The following is a 21312-nucleotide window of genomic DNA, read 5'->3' as shown; positions in this document are numbered from 1 at the left end:
GGCAGTACACACAAACACACGCACGCGCGCGCACTCACACACACGCGCGAGCGCGCACAAGTGATGGAAGACTGAACAGGGGATATCGCCTGTTGCTCGTGCTGTCAGGATGTTACACAGGGACCCTCCTGCTGCTTATCACTAAAGCTGACATGCAGCTGATAAACTCTGGCATTGCAGACCGTGCATTTGTTTCAGCTCTGGTGGGAAAACGCAAAGCAAAGGAAATGGACGCTGCACGCACGAACACACAAGGGCTCGCGCCATAAAGTGCTGTTCGGATACCGGACACTGAAGCTTCATGAAAGGGAGATTTTTTTTGTCTTACATGTAAATCCTTAGTACCAGAATCATGTACTAAGTGGAGGCATTTTTCTTTTTTTTTTTTCCTGCGCTAATGTCTTGTTTTTTCGGGAATAGTCTCCGGTTATTGGCGCGTGGACTTTTTGGATGCTGAAGCAGAAAGCATGGCGAGCGATCTGAAACCACGGCTTTGCTGCATGAACAAAAGTGAGAATGGCTACGGCTTTCATTTGCACGGAGAGAAGGGAAAAACTGGACAGTACATCCGCAAAGTGGAGCCTGATTCTCCTGCAGAGGAGTCGGGACTGCGCGCGGGGGACCGAGTGGTGGAGGTGAACGGGGACAATGTTGAGCGAGAAACCCACCAGCAAGTAAGCAGCCTGTTCTCTCTTTCACACACACACACACGCACCGCACGAACGCACGCACGCATCCCATCTTATTTTTAATAAGAACTGAATAACCCCTGTTTTATGTAGCGTTCCTTCCATATAAACACATGTTCTGTTATGTAAACAGCTGAGATGTACATTGTTTCATATTGTATATTTCATCCTTCTAAATGCACAAACCTATGCAAATTCATGCATTCCATTTTAAAATGTGTATTCTACCAATAAATCCTGTATGCATCCATAAAACTGTTCATGTATACTTTTCCCAGGTCTTGTTGGTTACCATAAAACTACTTCTATACCCGCATTTCAGTTTGTGGTTTGGCTTGGCCGTTGTGAACGAGTAGTCAACAAAGCGCATGTCCAAAAAAAACAACAAAACGAAAACCAAACAAAAACAAACAATTCAACTGGTGTGCCAGAACAACACAAGTTTCTGGAGAGATCTGTATATCGAAACATTTCTCAAAATGCAATTGCTTGAGTTTAGCTGTACTTCACTGCTTAAAAAAATGCTAAAATATAAAGACTTGTGTAGTGATTCCTTTTTAAAAACAGTAAGCGTTACCTACATTGTTTTGGTGTTCAATTCCAGTATTCTGTAAGCAAGACCTTGTTTAAAATTTTACATCCCATCATAGTTGCTTGCTGCCATAACTATTTAAAACTAATAAAAACATATTTAAAGGCTATTGAAATGTGCACAACTTTACCGGAAAACTGTATTGTTATGATTTCTTTCATGAACTAACTTTAACTTCATTTCATTCATCTTTAATAAGAGCTTTATCCTAGTCAGGGTTGTGGTGAATACAGGAATACTGGGCTGGAATGCTGGAATCCACCTTGCATGGAATATCAGTCCCTCTCAGGGTTTTGTGCACACCTTCATATCTAGGTGCGACTATAAACGCCAATCTGTCCACTCTGATGTTTTGGTGGTGGGAGGAAAATAGAGACACAGCCATGTGGAGTGCAGGCACACAGACAGTCATCTAAGGTGAAGTTCGAAGCTCAGACCCTGGAGCTGGGATAAGTTGTGCAGTCCATGCCTTGATGAGTTTTTTTGTCGTGGTGCAGGGGGGACCCACACAAAATTAGGCTGATGGTCTTATCATTGATGAATCATTGAGGCACGGATTCTACAAGACCTGATTCCAAAGATGTTTAGCGGAATCAAAAACTAAAACGTTAGCGAAGGATTTTTAAAGTCTTGCAGCAGTCTAGCAAGGTGGAACCTCCATAGACTGCAATTGTTTCTCTGGCACATCTCACAGATCGGCTTAGATCTGGGGAAAATGGAAGCCGAGTCAGTTTGAGCTCTACGTTATGTCTCCTAAACCATTTCTGTAGTGTTGTAGGGTGTATTATCCTGCTAAATGAAGCCACATATGTAAGGGAATATGGTTACCATAAGGGAATGCATTGGCAACAATGTTAAGGTGGGTACCACATGTCAAAGTAACCTCTCCATGCTCCACATGAATAGCCGTGGGCACCTGGGATGGGTTCAGCAGTGCACTGCTTTGCTGGTTCACCCTTTATCCTTTCTTTTATTATTTTTTGGAGATGCTCTGACCCATCACATAGTGTTTTGAAGGTGCTCTGACCTAGTCTTGTAACCCCTGCCATTGTTGCTCAGATTCTTATGCTTGATTATTTTTCCTTTTTCCTTACATGCTATGAAGTGTTTGCTGCCAAGTATATCCTACATTATGAGATGTGCCAAAGATAATCTAGATAATCAATGTTATACACTTTATCTGTTGGCCTTTAATATTATAGGTATGATAGGTGTATAATACTGTTAGATAACTGCAATGACATTATGTATGCGCTTAGGGCTGGTTAATATGGGTCACAGTCCACTTTACTTTTCCTTCTCTGATAATAATTTATGAAATATTTCTATTAAAAGTTTTAAAGCAGATCAGATTGTATGCATTGTGATGCATAATGCATATCATAGAAAAGGCCTTGTGTATCGGTGGGGTATTCACATCCCAAATGTGACCCTACTGAAATATGACTTAAGTTCAGTTCCAAGCACAAGATGTCCAGCTCAAAACAACATCGTTAATCATGCTAACTGCTGCTTAAGTACTATGGTACGGGATGTCTGGCTGTCTCTAGCTGGCACTTGAAAGCGCTGCATGTGTGTCTGTTCTTCATCACTGGCTCAATATGACAATGCAGTTTGAGGGTTTGCATGCCATATACAGGCAGGCTAGAGGACTAATGCTTTGATGATGGTCCATTTTCGAGAGGCCTCTTCTAGAAATAATGCAGCTCCAATCAGTAATGACTGCAATTGTTGTAATATGCGGGCCAGGTTTTAGTACTAAAAAAGAATATAAATTGTTTTGATGCATATTTTTTTTAGCCTTTACATGTAATATAATAATGGATAAATTAATTAATTAATTTATTCATTTTAGTAACTGCTTTTTCTGGCCAGGGAGCAGGAAACCTTGGTGCACACCCTGAAGAGGACTACAGTCGATCACAGATTAATATTAAGTTTCAAAAATTATGATGAGTCGCCATATTTCATTCTGCTGAAACTGAATAATAGACCTGGAAGTTATTCACAAAATGAAAGAAGAAATCTAAGTCTTCTTATAGGACAGCGAACAGTTTTTACATTTCCGTGGTTTATGTGATGCTTTATTTTGGTTCTCAGGTGGTGCAGAGGATCAAGGCAATCGAGCACGAAACCAGGCTGCTGGTAGTGGACCGTGAGACAGATGAGTACCTGCGCAGTCTGCGTCTCACCTGCACAGAAGACATGGCTGTGCGAGTCAGTCCATCAGCATCTTCCTCCTCCCCTCCCCCGATCCCCAGCAAGCGAGAAAACAACTCGGTGTCTAAATTGCCAACGGGTCGTGAGATATCCAAACCCAGCAGGAGGTCCCCATCACGGGCTACCAAAAAGGTACACAGTGTTACAGCTTTTATCTCTATACAAAAAAACTTGATATATTGATGGGCGAATTGTGGAGTACATAAGTGCTAAACTGTCTTTTTCCCCTTCCTTTTTTTGCTTTTTAAAATGGGAGTTGCCTAGTGTATAGAATTAAAAAAAAACATAGTGTCTAGGAATTTTTTTTTTCTTCTTCAAAGCTTGTGCTATGTAAATCATTGTGCTAGTAAGGCATTAAAGATCTACTGCCTGAATTTATGAGCTGAACTTTCACATGTTACTGATGATATTTATACAGCATGGCAAGATCTTCTTAAATTTTAAATGACTCAGTAATCATGACTGAGCCATGGTGATATTTGAATATAGGTCACCTCTCCCAGGTAGCCAGAGCTGCATTGTGATATGACAGTTAACTCTTACGACTGCATTACAGAAGGATATCTATGGATATTCTTACTCTTTAAACAAGAGCATACCATTGAGTCTGCATCTTCTAAAATAACAGCAGTCCCTAACCTATGGGGACAGCTCTCTGAAACATTTTATATATTACCATATCACTACAAACAAGTCCTGGACTACAATCTGACAACTGACCTACATGGCTGCATCCTGTCTGGGTTCAGAGGTTAGATGCTGCGGAGAAGGTTTAAGGAATTCTCATATGCTAACACTTTGACCTTTACCATTGTGGAGTAAAATAATCGTATTCCTGATAAGCTACGATATGGACTGGTCTCATTACATATTTACCTTTTTATTAGGTTGTCTTTCTGCAGTCCTAAATATATCCTATACCTGTTTCTGAATCTGACCATTCTGTCCATGGTGACAAGCCACAAATCAACAATATCTCTTCTTCTGCCGTTTGTTAATACACCTGTACCGTAACTACTTACTGTATCTTTAACCACTGGGCTCTGATTAATACGTATTGTTTTGCAAAGGCATGTGTTGTGTATCTGTTTTATATACCTCGTTTATCTTATTAACTTAGTCACACACACCAATTGGGATTCTGAACATCATCTTTACTCGTGTTCTCCAGCACACTACACATATTCAACATCCCGCTCCCAGTATGCATTGCACTTTCATTTCTTAAAGATACAGAGCATCATTCCAGTACATGACAACATGAATATGTTAAGTAGGAAAAACCTTAAAACCCCTGTGTATAAATGCTGTAAAAAATATAATAATAATATTGCAACAGATGCTTTAAATCTTCATAGATAACATCCTTTGTCCATCCTCAGCTAGCACTGTTTGTTTAAGAAGCTGCATATCACAGACCAGGACTTTTCTGATATATATACACTATATTTCCAAAAGTATTTACAAAAATCATTATTACATCAGTACCTGCCTTTCGTAATACCCTTGTGGCTGGTGAACATAAATATCCATAAGCACACTCCAAAATCTAGTGGAACATCTTCCCAGAAGAGGAGAGGGAATTATATGAGCAAATTGGGACTAAATGTGGAATACAATGTTAAAAAATCACACACCATACTTATGATCAGGTGAACCAATACTTTTAGGAATATAGTATATATAGTATTGCAGGCCAACCATCAGCAAACTTTGTAATTTTTCTCTATTTACTGTTGCACCCCAATTTTACATTTGAGAAGTATTTCTGTAAAAGCTACTCAGGAGATATGACAGTGCATTATCTCTCTGTACATATCTATCTTTATATCTAAGGAATCAATTTAGGACAAGAGTTAAGAATCCACTGCAAAGCTGGATTTTTGCTCAATGGTTGTCAAGCCATCAAACACAGTGAGTAGAGAAGAATAAAGTAGTGTTGAAATGTAAGGAGCATACTGTGCTGTTAAAAGGGTCAACACAAGAGTGGTACCAATTTGAAGTTAATTATTTTACTAAAATAGCATGCATTGGAGTTTTTTACTACTCTTTTACAACAAACATTGCTAATTGCTAATTTATTTCATTAGTAAAGTTTGTACAACCTTTTACATTTTTAGCTATGTTGTGAATCATCTGTTCAAAAGTAATTCCTGTTCCCAGATTTTTCCCAGATATAAACATTCATTTTTCCCCACAATATCTCTTTTCTTTTAATTATGAAGTTAATAAGATAAAACAGCATCAGATTCTTGACTGCATATAGTACAGTACCACTTTCTTATTATAGATTCATTTATGGTCAGTTCAAGAAGTATTATATAAAACCTTATGTCTGGAAACAGCTAAAAAATTGTCTTCTTTATCTGATACGAAGGATCACTTCTAAACACAGCCAAAATAGTTGTGCATGTGCAACACAGTTTAACTCAAACCATAGTTTTGCCAGAGAGAATGGATTAGCAGGACAAAGGCCGCCAAGTCGAATCAACTTCAACTGGTATGCTCCACGTGGTTTTGGTGAGAGGCAGGGAGGACTTTTTATATGGACCAGGACTATTACACTAATTCATTTGTGATGTGACTATGCTTTCAGAGATTATCTGCCAGTAATATCAGAATGAAAAGTTACATTGAATCCTAACATACAGAACTGTTGTGCCAATTCAGGTAGTTTAATGCAAAAGTTGTTTTCCAGTGCACATAACTTAAGTTCTTGTACCGACAGGAAGATATATACATTTTAGTGTGGAGAACATTTAAAGCTCTAATGTTCAGGGCCTCTTGAGTCAGAGAAGAGGAGACCATTGGGAGGGATTAAAGGTAAAGTATTTTCATCTGCAAGACTATATAAATTCAACATGCACATTGTTTTACAGTGAGCATTGGAGCCATAGTTGGTTCCACTTGCAATGGTGGTTATAAACCAGTCGTAAAGCACAGCACAGGTCTCGGTCCAAGCCCAATAAAACTACCACTAATGACCAAAATCCTTGACCAAAAAAGACTCCTATTCTGTGCTTTTGAACTCACACTGCATCATTAGAGCTTTTACAGTACACTGATTTTATTGTGAATAAATTTTTTTTTGTATAAAGGAAGTCATGGAGGAAATCTAGGCCACAGTGAATCGCTCTGATGATGGACGCTTGTCTTTTTGAACAAAGCTGTTAGGAAGATCTTGTGGAAGTAGTGCCAGGCCCCCTCAGTTTGGGACTCTGTGTCCCTTGGAAGAACATCAGTCTCATCCTGTGAGCATTGGCTGTGTTCCACTAGTAATTTTAAAGAGAGAGTTAAAAATGATATCCTCAGTTGGGTTCAGACCTACTCAGGTGAGATTTATTGGTCCATTTCAATATTACTTCAGGATAATTTTTAAGAGCTTCATGATGCTTAAGACAATGTTAAAAAATGTATGCTGGCTAATCGTTGCCATGGTTGCTGGACTCATTCTGTTACCGAGCATTCCAGCACTTCCTGTCTTAGAGAGGGATTGGAGCTTGGGGCCTCAAAGTGCACACTAGTTATTGAATGACATTGGCTCCAATGGAAGCTAACAAAGCAACATTGGCAGAGCTGATTTGGAGTGTATGTATCTGTAAGTCTGTGTGTGTGTGTGTGTGTGTGTGTGTGCGCGCGTGTGTGTGTGCTCACACACTCCCTGTGGCCTCATGACTAGTTTGCCTGTCAGTAAGGGAGAATAGATATATGACACCACCATTCCACTGTGGGTTATTTCCTTTCTGTCGCATTCTTTCACTGTTTATTCTCCTGCTGATTTGTGAGTGGGTTTATTGAACTAAAAAGTGTGTTCTGTGTTTTAGAAAACCAATGTCCTATTTTGGTGAAAATGTACAATACAACCATATAATGTGTAAAAATATGAAATTACATTTTGACAATTCTTTTTGCACCACTTTTGAGACCAAGCAATATGAACATGTACATAATATTTGTATTTATTGGGTTGGAGCAGTAATTTTATTTCCCACTTATCAAGAAATTAGACAAATATGTGAATTGGCTAGTCCAAATTACACATAGGTGTGAAAGAGTAGTGAGAATGTGTGTGTGAATGGGGTTCTGGCTACAGTGAGTTACAATGAGTGTGATGTCCTTAGTTCTTAGAGCTTAGTAAAATAAATTAGGTGAAATGTATTTGTTTTTTTAAGTGAATGGTAAACTAGGTACATCTTCTGACTTCTTCATAACCCTAAACTGAATTTGACCCCATGTGTGCTTGAGGAGGTGTTTTCTCAACAGCAATCTTTTTGTTCGAACCCTGGCCAGTTTCTCAGTCTTCTGTCCTCTGACTGGCTGCATGCAGCGTAGCCCTGTGCCGCTTTGGCCCCTTGAGTCTCTGTTTGAGTGTTGAGTGTCACTTTCTCACCATACGGAACAGCACAAGCCATTCTTATCGTCTGTCACATGACACGTGAAATGACACGTCAAACCTCCACACACTCACCCTGTTCCAGGCAGCAGGTGCTTTCCCTACATTAGATTATCTCTAATTATTGAGGCTTCTTTAGTCTGAAGGAGCAGCAGGTGGAGGAAGGCTGATCTATTACATAATCCCTTAACACTGAAGACTTCTTATCCAAAAATTACATTTAAGTCAATCCCAGCATAAAGAGATACAAATACGCTTAAGATTTTTTTTTTACCAGTTGACCAGCAACAAATAAAAAAAACATTAAAGTTGCATAAACCATGACCAAATCTACCTGGTAACAGTTCACCAAAAGAGTAAACATCTGGGTAAAAATGCTGTTTTAGGCTGTTTTCATAATTAGTGTTCTGGAGCTATTTGAAGAACCGATTCTTGAGAATTTGAACTGGAATTACTTGAGATACAAGTGTCAGCTGAGCATAATGTAAAGCATGTATGCATGCCTCACCAATGAATAAGTACATATATAGTTATATACTATGTGGATAAAAGAATTCAGCCATATGTCTTTTCCAGCTATATGTGCTTCTTCTTAAACTGTCCCCACAGAGATTAAAACTTGTGAACAATAATTGTATATCTTTGGATGTATTACCATTACATGTTCCCTTCACTTGAACTAGGAGACCCAAACCTGTTTCAGCATGACAGTGTACCTCTGCACAAAGCGAGTTTAATGAAGATATGGTTTACATAGTGTTTACATGGAGTGGAAGATCGTAAGTGATCCTGTGGTTGAGCTCTGACCTCATTCTTATTGAACACATTTGGGATGAATCGGAATGCTGACTGCACCCCAGGTCTCATCACCCTACATCACTACCTGGCTTTACTAACGCACTTGTGGCTAAATGAGTACAAATCCCCACAAGTACTCTCCAAAATCTAGCAGAACATCTTTCCAGAGGAGTGTAGGTTATTATAACAGGAAATGGGGATTCAATTCAATTCATTTTAATTTGTATAGTGATTTTAACAATGAACATTGTCTCAAAGCAGCTATACACAGATAATGTGGTGATAAAAACGAATAAGATGTTCTTTATAAGTGTAAGTTTGTCCCTAATGAGAAAGCCAGTGGCGACTGTGGCATGGAAAAACTCCCTGAGATGGCATAAGGAAGAAACCTTGAGAGGAACCAGACTCAAGAGGGAACCCAAACTCATCTGGGTATAAATATGGAATACGATGTTCAAAAACCACGTATGAGTCATATGGTCAGGTGTCCACAAATTGTTTCCATATAGTGTATGTCTGATTACAGTTTGGGTCATAAACGCTATATGTACCTTTTATATCCTAATAATAAGTGACAATAAGCTTAGACTTTTTTTTCCAAACATGACCTTAAAATTGTTATGCTTGTATGAATGGATAGTTATTTAATCAGTGTGTTTACTACACAATAGTTACTATCATATATTGTTATTGATCAAAGTGAACCAAAGTTAGATGAAAGTTTAAGTAAAAACAAACCTGACAGTTAGAGCTCAGAGGTAAAAAATAAAGAGAGAAGATAGGGACTAGTCTTGTCTCTTAAATTCCTAGCTGCATTTGGTTGTATGATGTGAACTGGATGTTTGGATTGTTGTGGTGGCGTGTCTTTCCACTGGCAACTTTGTTGAGGTTTGATTTTTTTTCCCCCAGCTGGTCCAGCTGTCAATTTTTGTGCACTACCTTGTTGCTTTAACTCTGATCTTTCTTCTTTTTGTTCTCTGATGAAAAACACTGAAGTATTGCATTTGCACCACAGAAAAGTTTCTAGTTGTACCTGGAGACTGTTTTGATGGTTGTACTATCTAAAGATAATTGCAGTGAAAGCTTTGGTCATGTGCATCAGACATCAGAAAGAAAAAGGCTTACTCACAGTCAGTTTTCATCTCATCCTGATGATTCTCTCTTCACAGTCCAAAAATACAGTTGTAGTTCTCTGCATTCAGTAGATAATACATTTTGTTTTTCACGAACAGCAGCAGGCAAACAACCTTGTTTATGCATGCCAGCAAATAAATAGCATGTATTGTTGTTTTAATGAGTCTGCCTGAGGAGTTGTGATGAAGCAGTATTTGGGCTGATACAGATTCCTGTGTTTGACAACCCGTCATGCACTTATGACAGTGATGTCATTCGGGAAAAATGGCATGTGACCCGCTTATTCTTTGTGAACATCTGATCAACAGCTTTAAATTACATCCACAGGACAGCTTGTAGTAAGTAATAATCCCAGCAAAAATATTTTTTGTTTGGGACTGGACAGCATATTGACAGCACTTTTGTCATTTTCTCATCTTTCAAAATACAACCTAGTTTATTACGTTTGCTCTTTGCTCTGCTATCTGCAATGAATTTACCATTAAGAAATGGATTTGATCTGATTTATGATTTTGAGTAAAATTTCCAGTGTGTCCAGTCATATGGGTTTTTTTTTCCTGGAAACATAAATGACTAAAAATTGTAGCTCTCATAATGTAATAATACATGACTAGGGAAAGGATACAATTATATAATTACTTTATTCTAACAAAGTTTAAAATGTAACACTGTTCACTAATGCCCTTGTGGCTAAATGAGCATAAATCTCCACAACTACACTTCAAAATCTAGTAGAGGTTATTATAAAAGCAAAAAGGTACTAAATTTAGAATGGGATGTTCAAAAGCACATAATCCTATGGTGAGCTTCATATAGCTTCATTCTGCTATCCTGTTTGCATTGTTATTTTAAATAAACTTTTGCTATGTTCTTTATAACAAATAAAATAATTCACATAGGGTTTTTGAGTGGCACAGCAAAGAAATAACATTGACCCTTTCCCTGGGAGGTCATCTTGATTACACATCCAAGTGTGTAAAGCATGAGTAGCATTTCAAAAAGGTGGCTTCATGTGTCTCAGAGAAAGCATGTGCTAGACATCACCCTGGATTTTTATGGAGAGAACTGGTTGGCTGGTTGGAGCTGGTGGCCAAATTGGGGAAAAAAGGGGAAGATTCCTTTAAAATGGATTTGAATTTTAGTATTAATCTTAGTCTGAGTACTACACATTATATACATTCCTCTTCTTTCTTGTCTCATTTCATTTCCAATTGTAGGCCTTCAAAGTATTGGTTTTGTGCATGCTCTCCTACACCCACACTTGACCCCTCTCACTCACATGCACACATCTGGTCTGTGCTATATAGGACTGAGGAGGTGTTGGGAGCAAGCCTGGTAAGAGAACTTATGCATTAACACACAATTTTGTGCTGAGAGTTTTAAAGAATATTCTCAAGATCTGGAGACATTTGCTAGTTTTGCTGAAGCTTGTTTTGTTAGATTTGCTAAATTCTCTTAAAGCTTAAGACTGTAAAGAGTCCTTATCCTTCACAGTTCACCTCCACACATCTGTGTAAACAAAGTTGTGTCTTTGTGCTGATCTAAACATGCCTCATATACAAAGGTGAGGTCATTGAACCTGTGTTGTATCTGAAATTGTCTAGAACTAACATGACCTTGTTGATGCTCAGGGCAGCCTCTAGACATGTTACCACTTACCATTCACTAACACACATGCACAATTTCATTCTATTACATGATGTTATGGCTTTAAAAGAACTTTGATGTAGGTGATAAAAGTAACAGAGCACATTTACAACCCAGTTTAATAAGCTAATAATAAATGCTCTGTAACGGCACAGTCCTGCGGCCAATGTTCTCCAAATTAATCATGACAAGGAGGTGAAGAAAACATCCCCTAAAAAGATCATTTTACTTGAATTATTTTTATTTGTATCAATTTGAACTATTATTACAATTGCTAGTTTGTTTGCTAATCACTGGCTGACTATCAAAACTAGCAGAAAGACAAAAGCTGTTATTTTTGCTGCAAATAACATGGTCTATCTAGTTTTGCACATGCAGTCAGCATGCTTTGTGCTGGTCTAAACTGATTTGTCATAAACAAAATTAGTGTTTAGTCTAGTTTTTTGCAGAGCATTTGTAAAGTGGCTGCTGACCAGGCCTTCTGCCTAGTTGGACATAAAACGCTAATGAATCCATAGTGCTAGCGTTAGCCGCTAACCAGGAAGTGGCTAGCGGCTATCGCTAGGGCTATGGAATCTAGCGTTTTCATGCATGTGCAAAACAAATCTTATTTCAGGTACGGCGCTAATTAGTTTCTTTTTATACCCCTGGCATTGCTGTGTATTTTCAAGTTTAATAATAATAAAAAAATTCACTCAAAGTGCGAGGTGGAGACTAAACAAACTTGCGGTCTGCTACTTAATACGTCCATGAGGGAACTCAGAAATGTTCCGCACGTAATACTGATTGCATATGGTACATGTGTACCAAACCGAAAGCTCTGTATTGTATACTTTTGGTATGAATACATCTACCGTTACAGCCCTAATATGTGTTTCATGTAGTGGTGTAATGTTCTGACACTTATCAAAAATATCTATAAATGTGAAAAAAAAATCTGTTACATTGTAATATTCGATTCTTTAAAATATATGTCTCTGATGGAAATTAGAAAAAAAAAGTGTTTTTTTATTTAAGTCTAAATGTTCTTCCTTCTATATTCAGTATATAACAAAAAACAAAGAAATCTCTTACATTTCCAGTATTTTTCATTTATTATATCATCTTGTTCTGAAGCAGGAGAGACTACAAGGAAAACTGGCATATTGAGGCTGCAAGAAAAAAAAATCCCTCAGTCAAATAAGTTGTTTATTTTAGTAATGTTCCTAACATTGTCCTTCAGCGTATTCAGCTTCTCATCCATCATGTGATAGTGTTAAGAACATGCATAGAGTGTCAGGAGAGCCAGCACCATGTGTACAACAGTAGTGACTTCCACAGCCAGTGGTTTTCAGTGCAGTCTGTGAAACAGAAGTTGCTGTAGTTTGATTCCAGATTAAACAGTTTTCCACATTTTTAGGGAGTCAATGCGGAGCACAGAAGTAATGAGAACCACTGGAGTAAAAATATTAATGCAAACATCAACAGTGTGGTAACCATCCTATTATTCACCAAGGTTAGATAACTGTGACACCATAAGAATCCAATATGGAACTTATTGTGTGCAGAGAAAATGCTTCTAAGGTCTGATTTAAGGTTTAGGGTAACGTTTTATAAAGGTTATTTATGATTCTATTTATTTTTGACAAATATATGCGTGTGTGTGTGTGTCTGTGTCTGAAACCCTGCCATATAAACATGACAGTAAATACAGTATGAACCAGTTCATATCTTTGAACAATGCATCATGCTAAACAGTCATTGAGCCTGAATCATTTCTCACGCACTACTTATGTGGCTATGTCTGTTGTTGTTGTTGTTCACAACTTCTTCGAATTATTTTTCTTCCTGCCATGTGTTTTCCATCTCAGCACTGCTTGAGAAATATTAAGATGCCTGCTAATCAGGCTTTGTTTTTGTTTTTAATTGTTGTACACTCTGCACTGCATTGGCTTTATGGTTTGCAGCTGGATTTGTATGTTAATAAGAGAAAGATATCTTTTGCTAATACGTTTGGGAGGTATACTGCAGCACTTCATAGTGTCATGATATTACTTTAAATTTTCATATTGCATAATGAAGAGAACCCTGCAAATACAGATGTGCCAGTAAGATGAAGACCTTGTAAATGTTAAATCATATTATTACAGATTTCTAAAGACTAATCATGTTTGTGGAATATTTTATAATGTTCCCTGCCCGACCTGTTAGAAACAGTTCCACAAGAGGTGCTATATAGTTTGGTCAACTTTACTGGAGTTTCTCATGTAATGCAAACAGGACACAAACCACTCTATGCAGTCTCTCTACACTACATTTAAATGCTGTTAAAGACTTGCTTCCTATTGTTGTTCTCCAGCCCTAGAACTGAAAGGCAGCTGTGTTGTGTCCAGATGTGCTGCTCTGTGGGGCGTTTGTGGGGCATTGGCTGAGGAGGGTATCTGTTTGTGCCTGTTGTGTATATAGGAGGTTGGACAGCAGGGGGTTGGAAGGAGACAGTTCAAGGGGCAGGTTGTGTTATCTCTGACCGCTTCGTTGACAGCCAGTGTTGGACATGTCTTCCCCTCATTAACCCTCAGATTGACCATCTCAATACATCTTCTGCTTAACATTAGCCAGGCCTGGCTCCAATCAGAGCCTTGAGCACATGGGAGAAAATAGGATATGAGCTTCCCACTGGTTGCATTTTTCAGTGCCAAAATTTAGTGTGTTGTATTTGCAGCTGGGGTAATACATACACTCTCTCTCAGCTGTATTGTTGTTATTGAGCAATTCGTCCATTTCTTCTTGGTCTTGCTTTACCCCTCAAAAAAGTTAGAAAACATCTGGTTCTTTCCCAGTTCAGTCTCTGTTTCAACACAAGTGCTGATCAAATTTCATCGTCATCTTTAACTTCTTCCCTGCCTGTCTGGGAATGAGCCATTGCAAACACTTGTACAGCTTCTCCAAATTGGCTGTGATGTAACTACACAGGTCAAGCAGCGTAGGCTTTATTCACACCAAGGGAGTCTTTACTGCCCCCTCACTCCCTCACTCACTCATGGGCCTAGCAGAGAGAGGGAGGGAGAGAGAGAGAGAGAGAGAGAGAGAGAGAGACAGAGAGAGAGAGCGAGCGAGAGAGAGAGAGAGAGAGAGAGAGAGAGAGAGAGAGAGAGCAGCAAAATGACTTACCACAATCATGCACATTGAGATTCAGTACTCAATAACAATCTTCACATCTACTTCTCTGCCACCATCCATATTGCTCATTTTGCTTTTATTTAAATTATGCTCAATGGTTGTGTTTGATATTCAGCCCACCTGTAAGCACACATAGAAAAAAACTCTATTTGCTGTATTCACCACCTTGTAGTCTCGAGCTGTCTGCTATTTTCAGCCTAGCCTCAAGGAAAGGTTTTTTAACATGCTCTACAAATCTACTATGTAAGTTTGGTTTTTAGTTCAGTGTAGCTGGACTCAATGCAAATGCATATACAATATATTGGTACTAATAGCAAATAGCCAGCTGTTTTGTTGGACTGTGTATGTGTGTGTGTGTGTGTGTGTGTGAATTCTGGACAATTGATGCAATATGCTTTTTCAAGACACTTATTTGGTTTTGGAATGTTTTTGGAAAGGTTTCGGAAAGGTGCAATACAACAGCACACTTTGTCAAGCCTTGTACATGCATTTATGTAAACTGATTTGATTTTAATATAACCATCGCAAAGCAGCAACACTACATACAACTAAAACATACATAAGTTTTAGTAGGGGACATAGAGGGGACTCTATTTCAGGTCAATGGAATACACTTGTATCCTATCAGTCAGTCATGTAGCAGCACAACATCATGCAGATACAGTTTAAGAGCTACACATTTTGTTCACATTAAATATTTGAATGGGTAAAAAATATGGACTCAGCGGCTTCTAAAACTGTATGGTAGTTGATTCCAGATGGATTTTTTTTTTAAGGCAGTTCTGATTTCTGAAGTGTGAAACAGAATGAAAAAAAAAAAAAAAAAGTGAGTAGGTGGTCAGTTGCTATGAATTGATTTACACTTAATGTGCTATAGAGCAAACCAATTCTAAAACAGCTTCGAACGATAACTCCAAATGGTAATTCATATGCTTCAAATCAGATCAGCAAGGAAAAGAGCAGGATATACACAGCTTATTAATAATCCAATAGTAAATGTGTGTGTGTGTGTGTGTGTGTGTGTGTGTGTGTGTGTGCGTGTGTGTGTGTGTGTGTGTGTTTTCACTCTGTCACTGTCCATCCTGTTCCCCCTTTTTATGTTTTTAGCGTGAGGGTCAGGGGGCTCCGGAAAGCCCTGTGTCAGACTCTGCATGACTGTTACATGAAACCTGTGCTGTTGGCATAACTGGGGCCCCGGTGCATACGTGTGAGTACGTGTGTGAAATTGGCTGGTTTTGACCTTAGAGATCAGTAAAGCAGCGTGGGGCACGCGTGTGTATGTGTGCGTTGTAGTGATAACAGGGGTGTGTATCTGCCTGTGTGTCATCAGTCCCTAACACACACACACACACACACACACACACACACACACACACACACACACACACACACAAAACAAACAAAACAGACAAGCACAAGTACTGTTACATCAGTTATAGTAGAAGATAGTTATAAAAAAAAAGTATGTATAGAACCCAGCTGGTATTTCCAGCTGAATTCAGTCTAATACTGTATTTTGAACTGTATACTTTACCTTTACCTACTGAACAGCTGAGAAATAAGACAGCAAAGCCAGAAACAGAAAAAAAACACCGATGTTTTTAAGTTCTCGTCTTATCTGTGTGATGCATGGCATGTGTTATGTCCCATGATGTCTGCCTGCCAATTAAGCTGACAAATGAAACCGGGATGAGCATGTTATTTATTTACCTTGTGCATTAAACTTAGCACATGTGGATTGTCCTTTAGCACGACCTCCTACAGAAAGAATGTGCACCCATATATCAGTTGTCTAAGGCTTACATACTAAACACATACGTGAATGTGTGTTTCATTATTTGTTCTGTGAACTCTAAAAGCTGTTAGCCTTTCTCACGCATATTTTACTGCATTCTTTCTGCACAAATGGGATATTTTAACTGAGAAAGACATGTTCAGAAACATCCTGTGAAAAATCAGAGGGTCCGTAGCTGCATTCCTTCCAGTTTCTGTGACCGTTTGGTGTCAGATGGATGCACCTGGTGGGTGTGTATACCCAGGCCTAGATTAATCAACAGAGTTTATTGAGCACTGAGTTAGTGGAGTGCAACTGGCTTTAGAGTAGGCGTTGAACAGTAAAAAAAATTAATGTCAAATCAAGAAGCTTTTATTGTCATTTCAACCATATAAAGCTGACGCAGTACACAGTGAAATGAAACAATGTTTCACCAGAACCCTGGTGCTACATAAAACAACATAGCGCTACATCATATAACATAGAGCTACATAACAGAACACAGTGCTAAGGATTAAAGTATGCGAAAAGAAACATTCTGGATCCGGAGAGCCGCTACGTGCTACTGCCGTGCCGCCATCTTGAATCTCGGATCTTGTTACATAGCAGAAACAAGTTTAAAGCATTATATACAAGAATCCCATTTAGTGTAGCCACACAGACCATGATGGTTGTGGACTGATGTTAAAAGGATACTTTAGGTATGAAGATGAGTACACTGACTGTGAGAGGGCTTCATGAATGGGAAAAGAACAGTAGGCAAATTCAGTAGTGTGGTGAGATATTCAAAGTGATGTCATAGTTTGCGGAAAACTTTACAAAGTCATAAATTTAAGTCATAAATTTTTATCTCTAGTGTAGGACTGGGTGATATTACACTATCCTATTGATACTGTAATAAATGGTATATAATACACTTTTGTTACATGATACACACTACTCTTAACAAGTCTATTTATGATATCTATGAATTCTATCATGAAATGAAATTTTCATCATATTGCACAGTTGTACTCTAGTAGCCAGCATGGCCAGGGCCAAGATATTCACAGAAAAATGTCGTCTGAGTAGCACTGAAAACAACCAATCACAAAACCTTTCCAGATCCTACTGGCAAATATGAGATTGAAAACTTTAAAAGATGACATTTCTTCAAACCACTGAATATACCATGCTTCAAAATGATAAAGTGTTCAAGGATCTGGTTTCCATCAGAGACTGGCATACAAACTAGCTTGGAAAGTGCAAAGAGTTTATCTAATCGCAACATTTAAAATACTTTATCTTGTGACGACCAACAGACAGACAGACAGACAGACAGACAGACAGACAGACAGACAGACAGACATAGATAGATAGATAGGTCGATCATCACTTTTTAGATTCATTTGTTTAAGATTAATTCATTTTTAGTAGTTTATCAAAAACAATAAATAAGACTTCTTTGATTGTTGCTTTAAAAAAGGTTAAGAATAAATTCTGGTTACAGGCAACCTGTCCAGTTGTGAAAAGTTGTGACTTTTAGCAGATTTTATGGAAAGTTTTTTTGTGATGTTATAGTAGATGTATTGCTTGTATTTCCCTTTCCTTCGTTTCTTTGTAAAAACTTTTTCTATGGTTCTCCTCACCTCTTCTCATCTGTGAAGTTGTTATTGGTGAATACTGCCCAGGTTGCCAATACTGTCAGCATAAATGGAGTTGTATGTGCTGTATGCTTAGCTTTGTGTTCTGTGGCTCATCTGGGATTTTAGGCAGAAAGCTGATATGAAAAAGCTTAGGAGGTGCTTAGATGCACTTCCAGCTCAATGATTGTGTTGGTCTTGTTTGGCCATGTAGCATTTATGCGGTTCACATGGCACAAACAGAACAACAGGAAATGAAACACCACAGACCTCTGAGTGCAACCACATTTCATTTTGTTTTATTAACTGAATACTTGTGGAAAATGAAAATTTTTCCCAAAACCTACAAGCATGTGCCCAGTGCCAGTGTATTTATATGCTCTTTTGCTCAACCTTGTGCTTGTACTTGATTCATACATTGGCTCTCTTTGCAGCTATTGGGATTAGGTTGATATAAGTAGACATGGCTTGATGCTCATAATGCCATATAAGCGAAACCTGTTGACCATAAAACATAATGAATAGTCATTCTGTAATGCCTAACGTGTGGTCTTTATTAATTAATTATTCATGTAAATCCGTGTCAATATTATATTGTCGTGCATTCCGAAACAATTGGACGTGTCGTTCTTGGTTGCGGTGATATGAATTGCAGGTCATGCTTCTTTTCTCTTTTGTCTGAACTGATTGCTCTCTATTGTGTTTTTATACACACGCTCAATAACACGCTTGGTTGAACTACTGTAGGCCTATCATTCAGACCTTAAATAATGTACGATGGCCTCTGATTGGCCGGGCACATTCTAAAGAGGGCACGACTGAGGACAATGGCACTGCAGGGTACAGAACACAACGATACTTAGTCAGCGGGGGCAGTATGCCAGGATTAGTGCAATTTTGTAGCAAGCACATTACGTACTAACAAAACTTTCTTGAATTCTTTATCCAGTTGCAGGTATTAGCTATGAACAATTCTTTTCATTCATCGTTTATTGTATCATTGATGAAACCAGATTACATATCTAGACCTTGGGACATACCAACAGTGTTCAAGCACACAATGTAGATCTACAGTGTTACTATTGTCATTTGTTGCAACAAAATGCAGGCATCAGTTACATTTATTCTTGAAGTACAGTAAAGTACAACTTACAAATTTGCTTTGAAGTCTTTCAGTAAATACGGTAAATTCTGAAACTGGTATAGTAGGTCACAGAGTAAGAATACCATTTGTTTAAAAATGCTTTTGGTACAGTTAGAAACGCACTAATTTAGGTAATTTTACTTCAGGAAGAGGTTGGTCTTGTATTAAAACATTGTATTAGGACAACCAGTGAGTCCCCACCACCTCTGTGCCAGAATCCCCAAAAAAATTATAATGCATGCCTTCCTTGTACCCTGAGAAATGGTGGGACCAGTCAAGCAGTGCTAGAAAATGAGCATGATGTAGTTTGGGATGTGATAAGTGCGCTGAGGTAGATGGGTACTTATCCATTTGCGGCTTTGCAGGCAACCATCAGTGTTCTAAATCTACAAGATGCCAGTGGAGAGAACATAATAATGGGATGTGGGATGTGAGAGCATATTTCAATCTTAAATCGGTAATATACGTTTTTTTTATAAGTCGTTTTGTATAATGTTTTACACTCTGCAATCTACAATCTGGCTCTTTATTTTCTTACTTTCTGTCTGTCCCTGTTCTACACATCTTCTCAGTGGTTGTGTTTAAAGGCAGTAAGAGAGATGCTATTGAAAACCCCCATCTCTGACACCTCTACTCAAAAAACCTCTGACAACTTTGAAGGTGTAAACTACATTACATGTGATTTGGTTCAGGGCGCAAGGGGAGCAAAAATAAATAAATCATCTTACACAGCTACATAACCCAGTTCTGAATACATATATGTTTCTCAGTTAGTGGCATTGCCCTTAGTCACCAACTCTAAATATGTCTGTCACTATAGCAAAAAAGGTCAGTGTGTACAAACCTTTATGTTTGTTGTTCTTCTTTGGTTTCTGAATCTTTAAAGTTCTACTTTAAAGTTTTTCCTGGACTTGACCATTTATGATGCATTGAATTTTTTGGTTGGCTTTTGGTGATGTTTCCCAGATTCACTTCCTTGTATTATCATTGTGGTTCAGTGCAAACTGCAGAACACATTCTAATAGTTTTGATAAAATTACATAGAAATATGTAGTCTAATATACAATGCAGTACTGATCAAACGTTAGAGACTATTCTGGCAGATTTTTAAAGAAATGTTTATGCTGGTCATCAGTTTTTAATAATTAATTTCTTGCTTCTTACAACAATTCAACAACTGTGATTCTCTTTTCTAGAAGAAACAACCAGCCATTTAGCCACTGATAAAGATGTATGAGGTGAGAGTTTAAAAAACTACAAATCCCAAATGACAGATCTCAGTGTCAATATTTATTCTAAAGTACAGCAATACATTTTAATTGTAAAATTGAAACAGCTTGAAATACATACAACTTTAAACCATGTTGTAGGTATATAAATAGATCTTCGAAAAACTCAGCAATAGCCAATTAATTAGATATAATTTTAAGATGGTTTATAAAGTGCTTACTGCCTCTCTCTCTCCTGAATGTCAGTGTGCTATGTGGCAGTTGCATTCAGCTTAATTCTTATTCTTGGCTCAATTATGTTGCATGTATTTCAAGAATTACATAAATGCTAGAGCTATACCTGAATATAAATATATTGCTTGTAATAAAAATATGTTTTCTGTGGTAATGAGAGCACAAAAGCCTGAAAAACCTAAAAAGCTTTCATTTTAAGACACTCATAATTTATACCAATTATATACCTGATGTTTGGATTTTTATTAACATATATGAATTAAAGAATAAAAGAGTTAATATCTTTATAGAAGGATATTATAAAAAACTCTTATGATGATAATTACATAACATATAATGCCATATTTTCTCCACCAACTCAATCTCACCCTGACTTCTGTCTGCTAACTTCTGCCATGATCAGTCTACATGTCATGATCAGCAGTTAACTAGTTCTATGCATTCTTTTGCATTGCTTTGGATGCTTTTGAGAGACAAAAGCAGACCTGCTGGTCTGGGAGGTGTGACAGATTGTCTGATCGGTTTAAACTGGGCCAGATAAAACTAGCACTTGAGTGTCACAGCTGCATCTATTGCAACACCTCCTGTTTTTCCATTCAGCAGAAGATTCTCCACCCTTAAGGCTATAGAAGCCAAAAATATAGCTTGTCTCACAAACATGACAACTTGCTTGACGT

General features: G+C 38.0%; 1 protein-coding gene across 1 annotated transcript in view; it reads left to right on the top strand.

Moving 5' to 3' along the window:
* The first annotated feature begins 25 nt into the window (after positions 1 to 25).
* The window catches only part of LOC124397165 (Na(+)/H(+) exchange regulatory cofactor NHE-RF2), a 41017-nt gene continuing 19730 nt past the window's right edge, over positions 26 to 21312 (top strand). Inside the window, exons 1-2 of the mRNA XM_046866684.1 lie at positions 26 to 674; positions 3382 to 3633. Coding sequence (XP_046722640.1) covers positions 468 to 674; positions 3382 to 3633 — 459 coding nt within the window. The 5' untranslated portion in view covers positions 26 to 467. The remainder of the gene's footprint in view (positions 675 to 3381; positions 3634 to 21312) is intronic.

Source organism: Silurus meridionalis, chromosome 14, assembly GCF_014805685.1.
Source record: "Silurus meridionalis isolate SWU-2019-XX chromosome 14, ASM1480568v1, whole genome shotgun sequence".
Classification (NCBI taxonomy): Eukaryota; Metazoa; Chordata; class Actinopteri; order Siluriformes; family Siluridae; genus Silurus; species Silurus meridionalis.
This window is presented reverse-complemented; position numbering and strand designations above follow the sequence as displayed.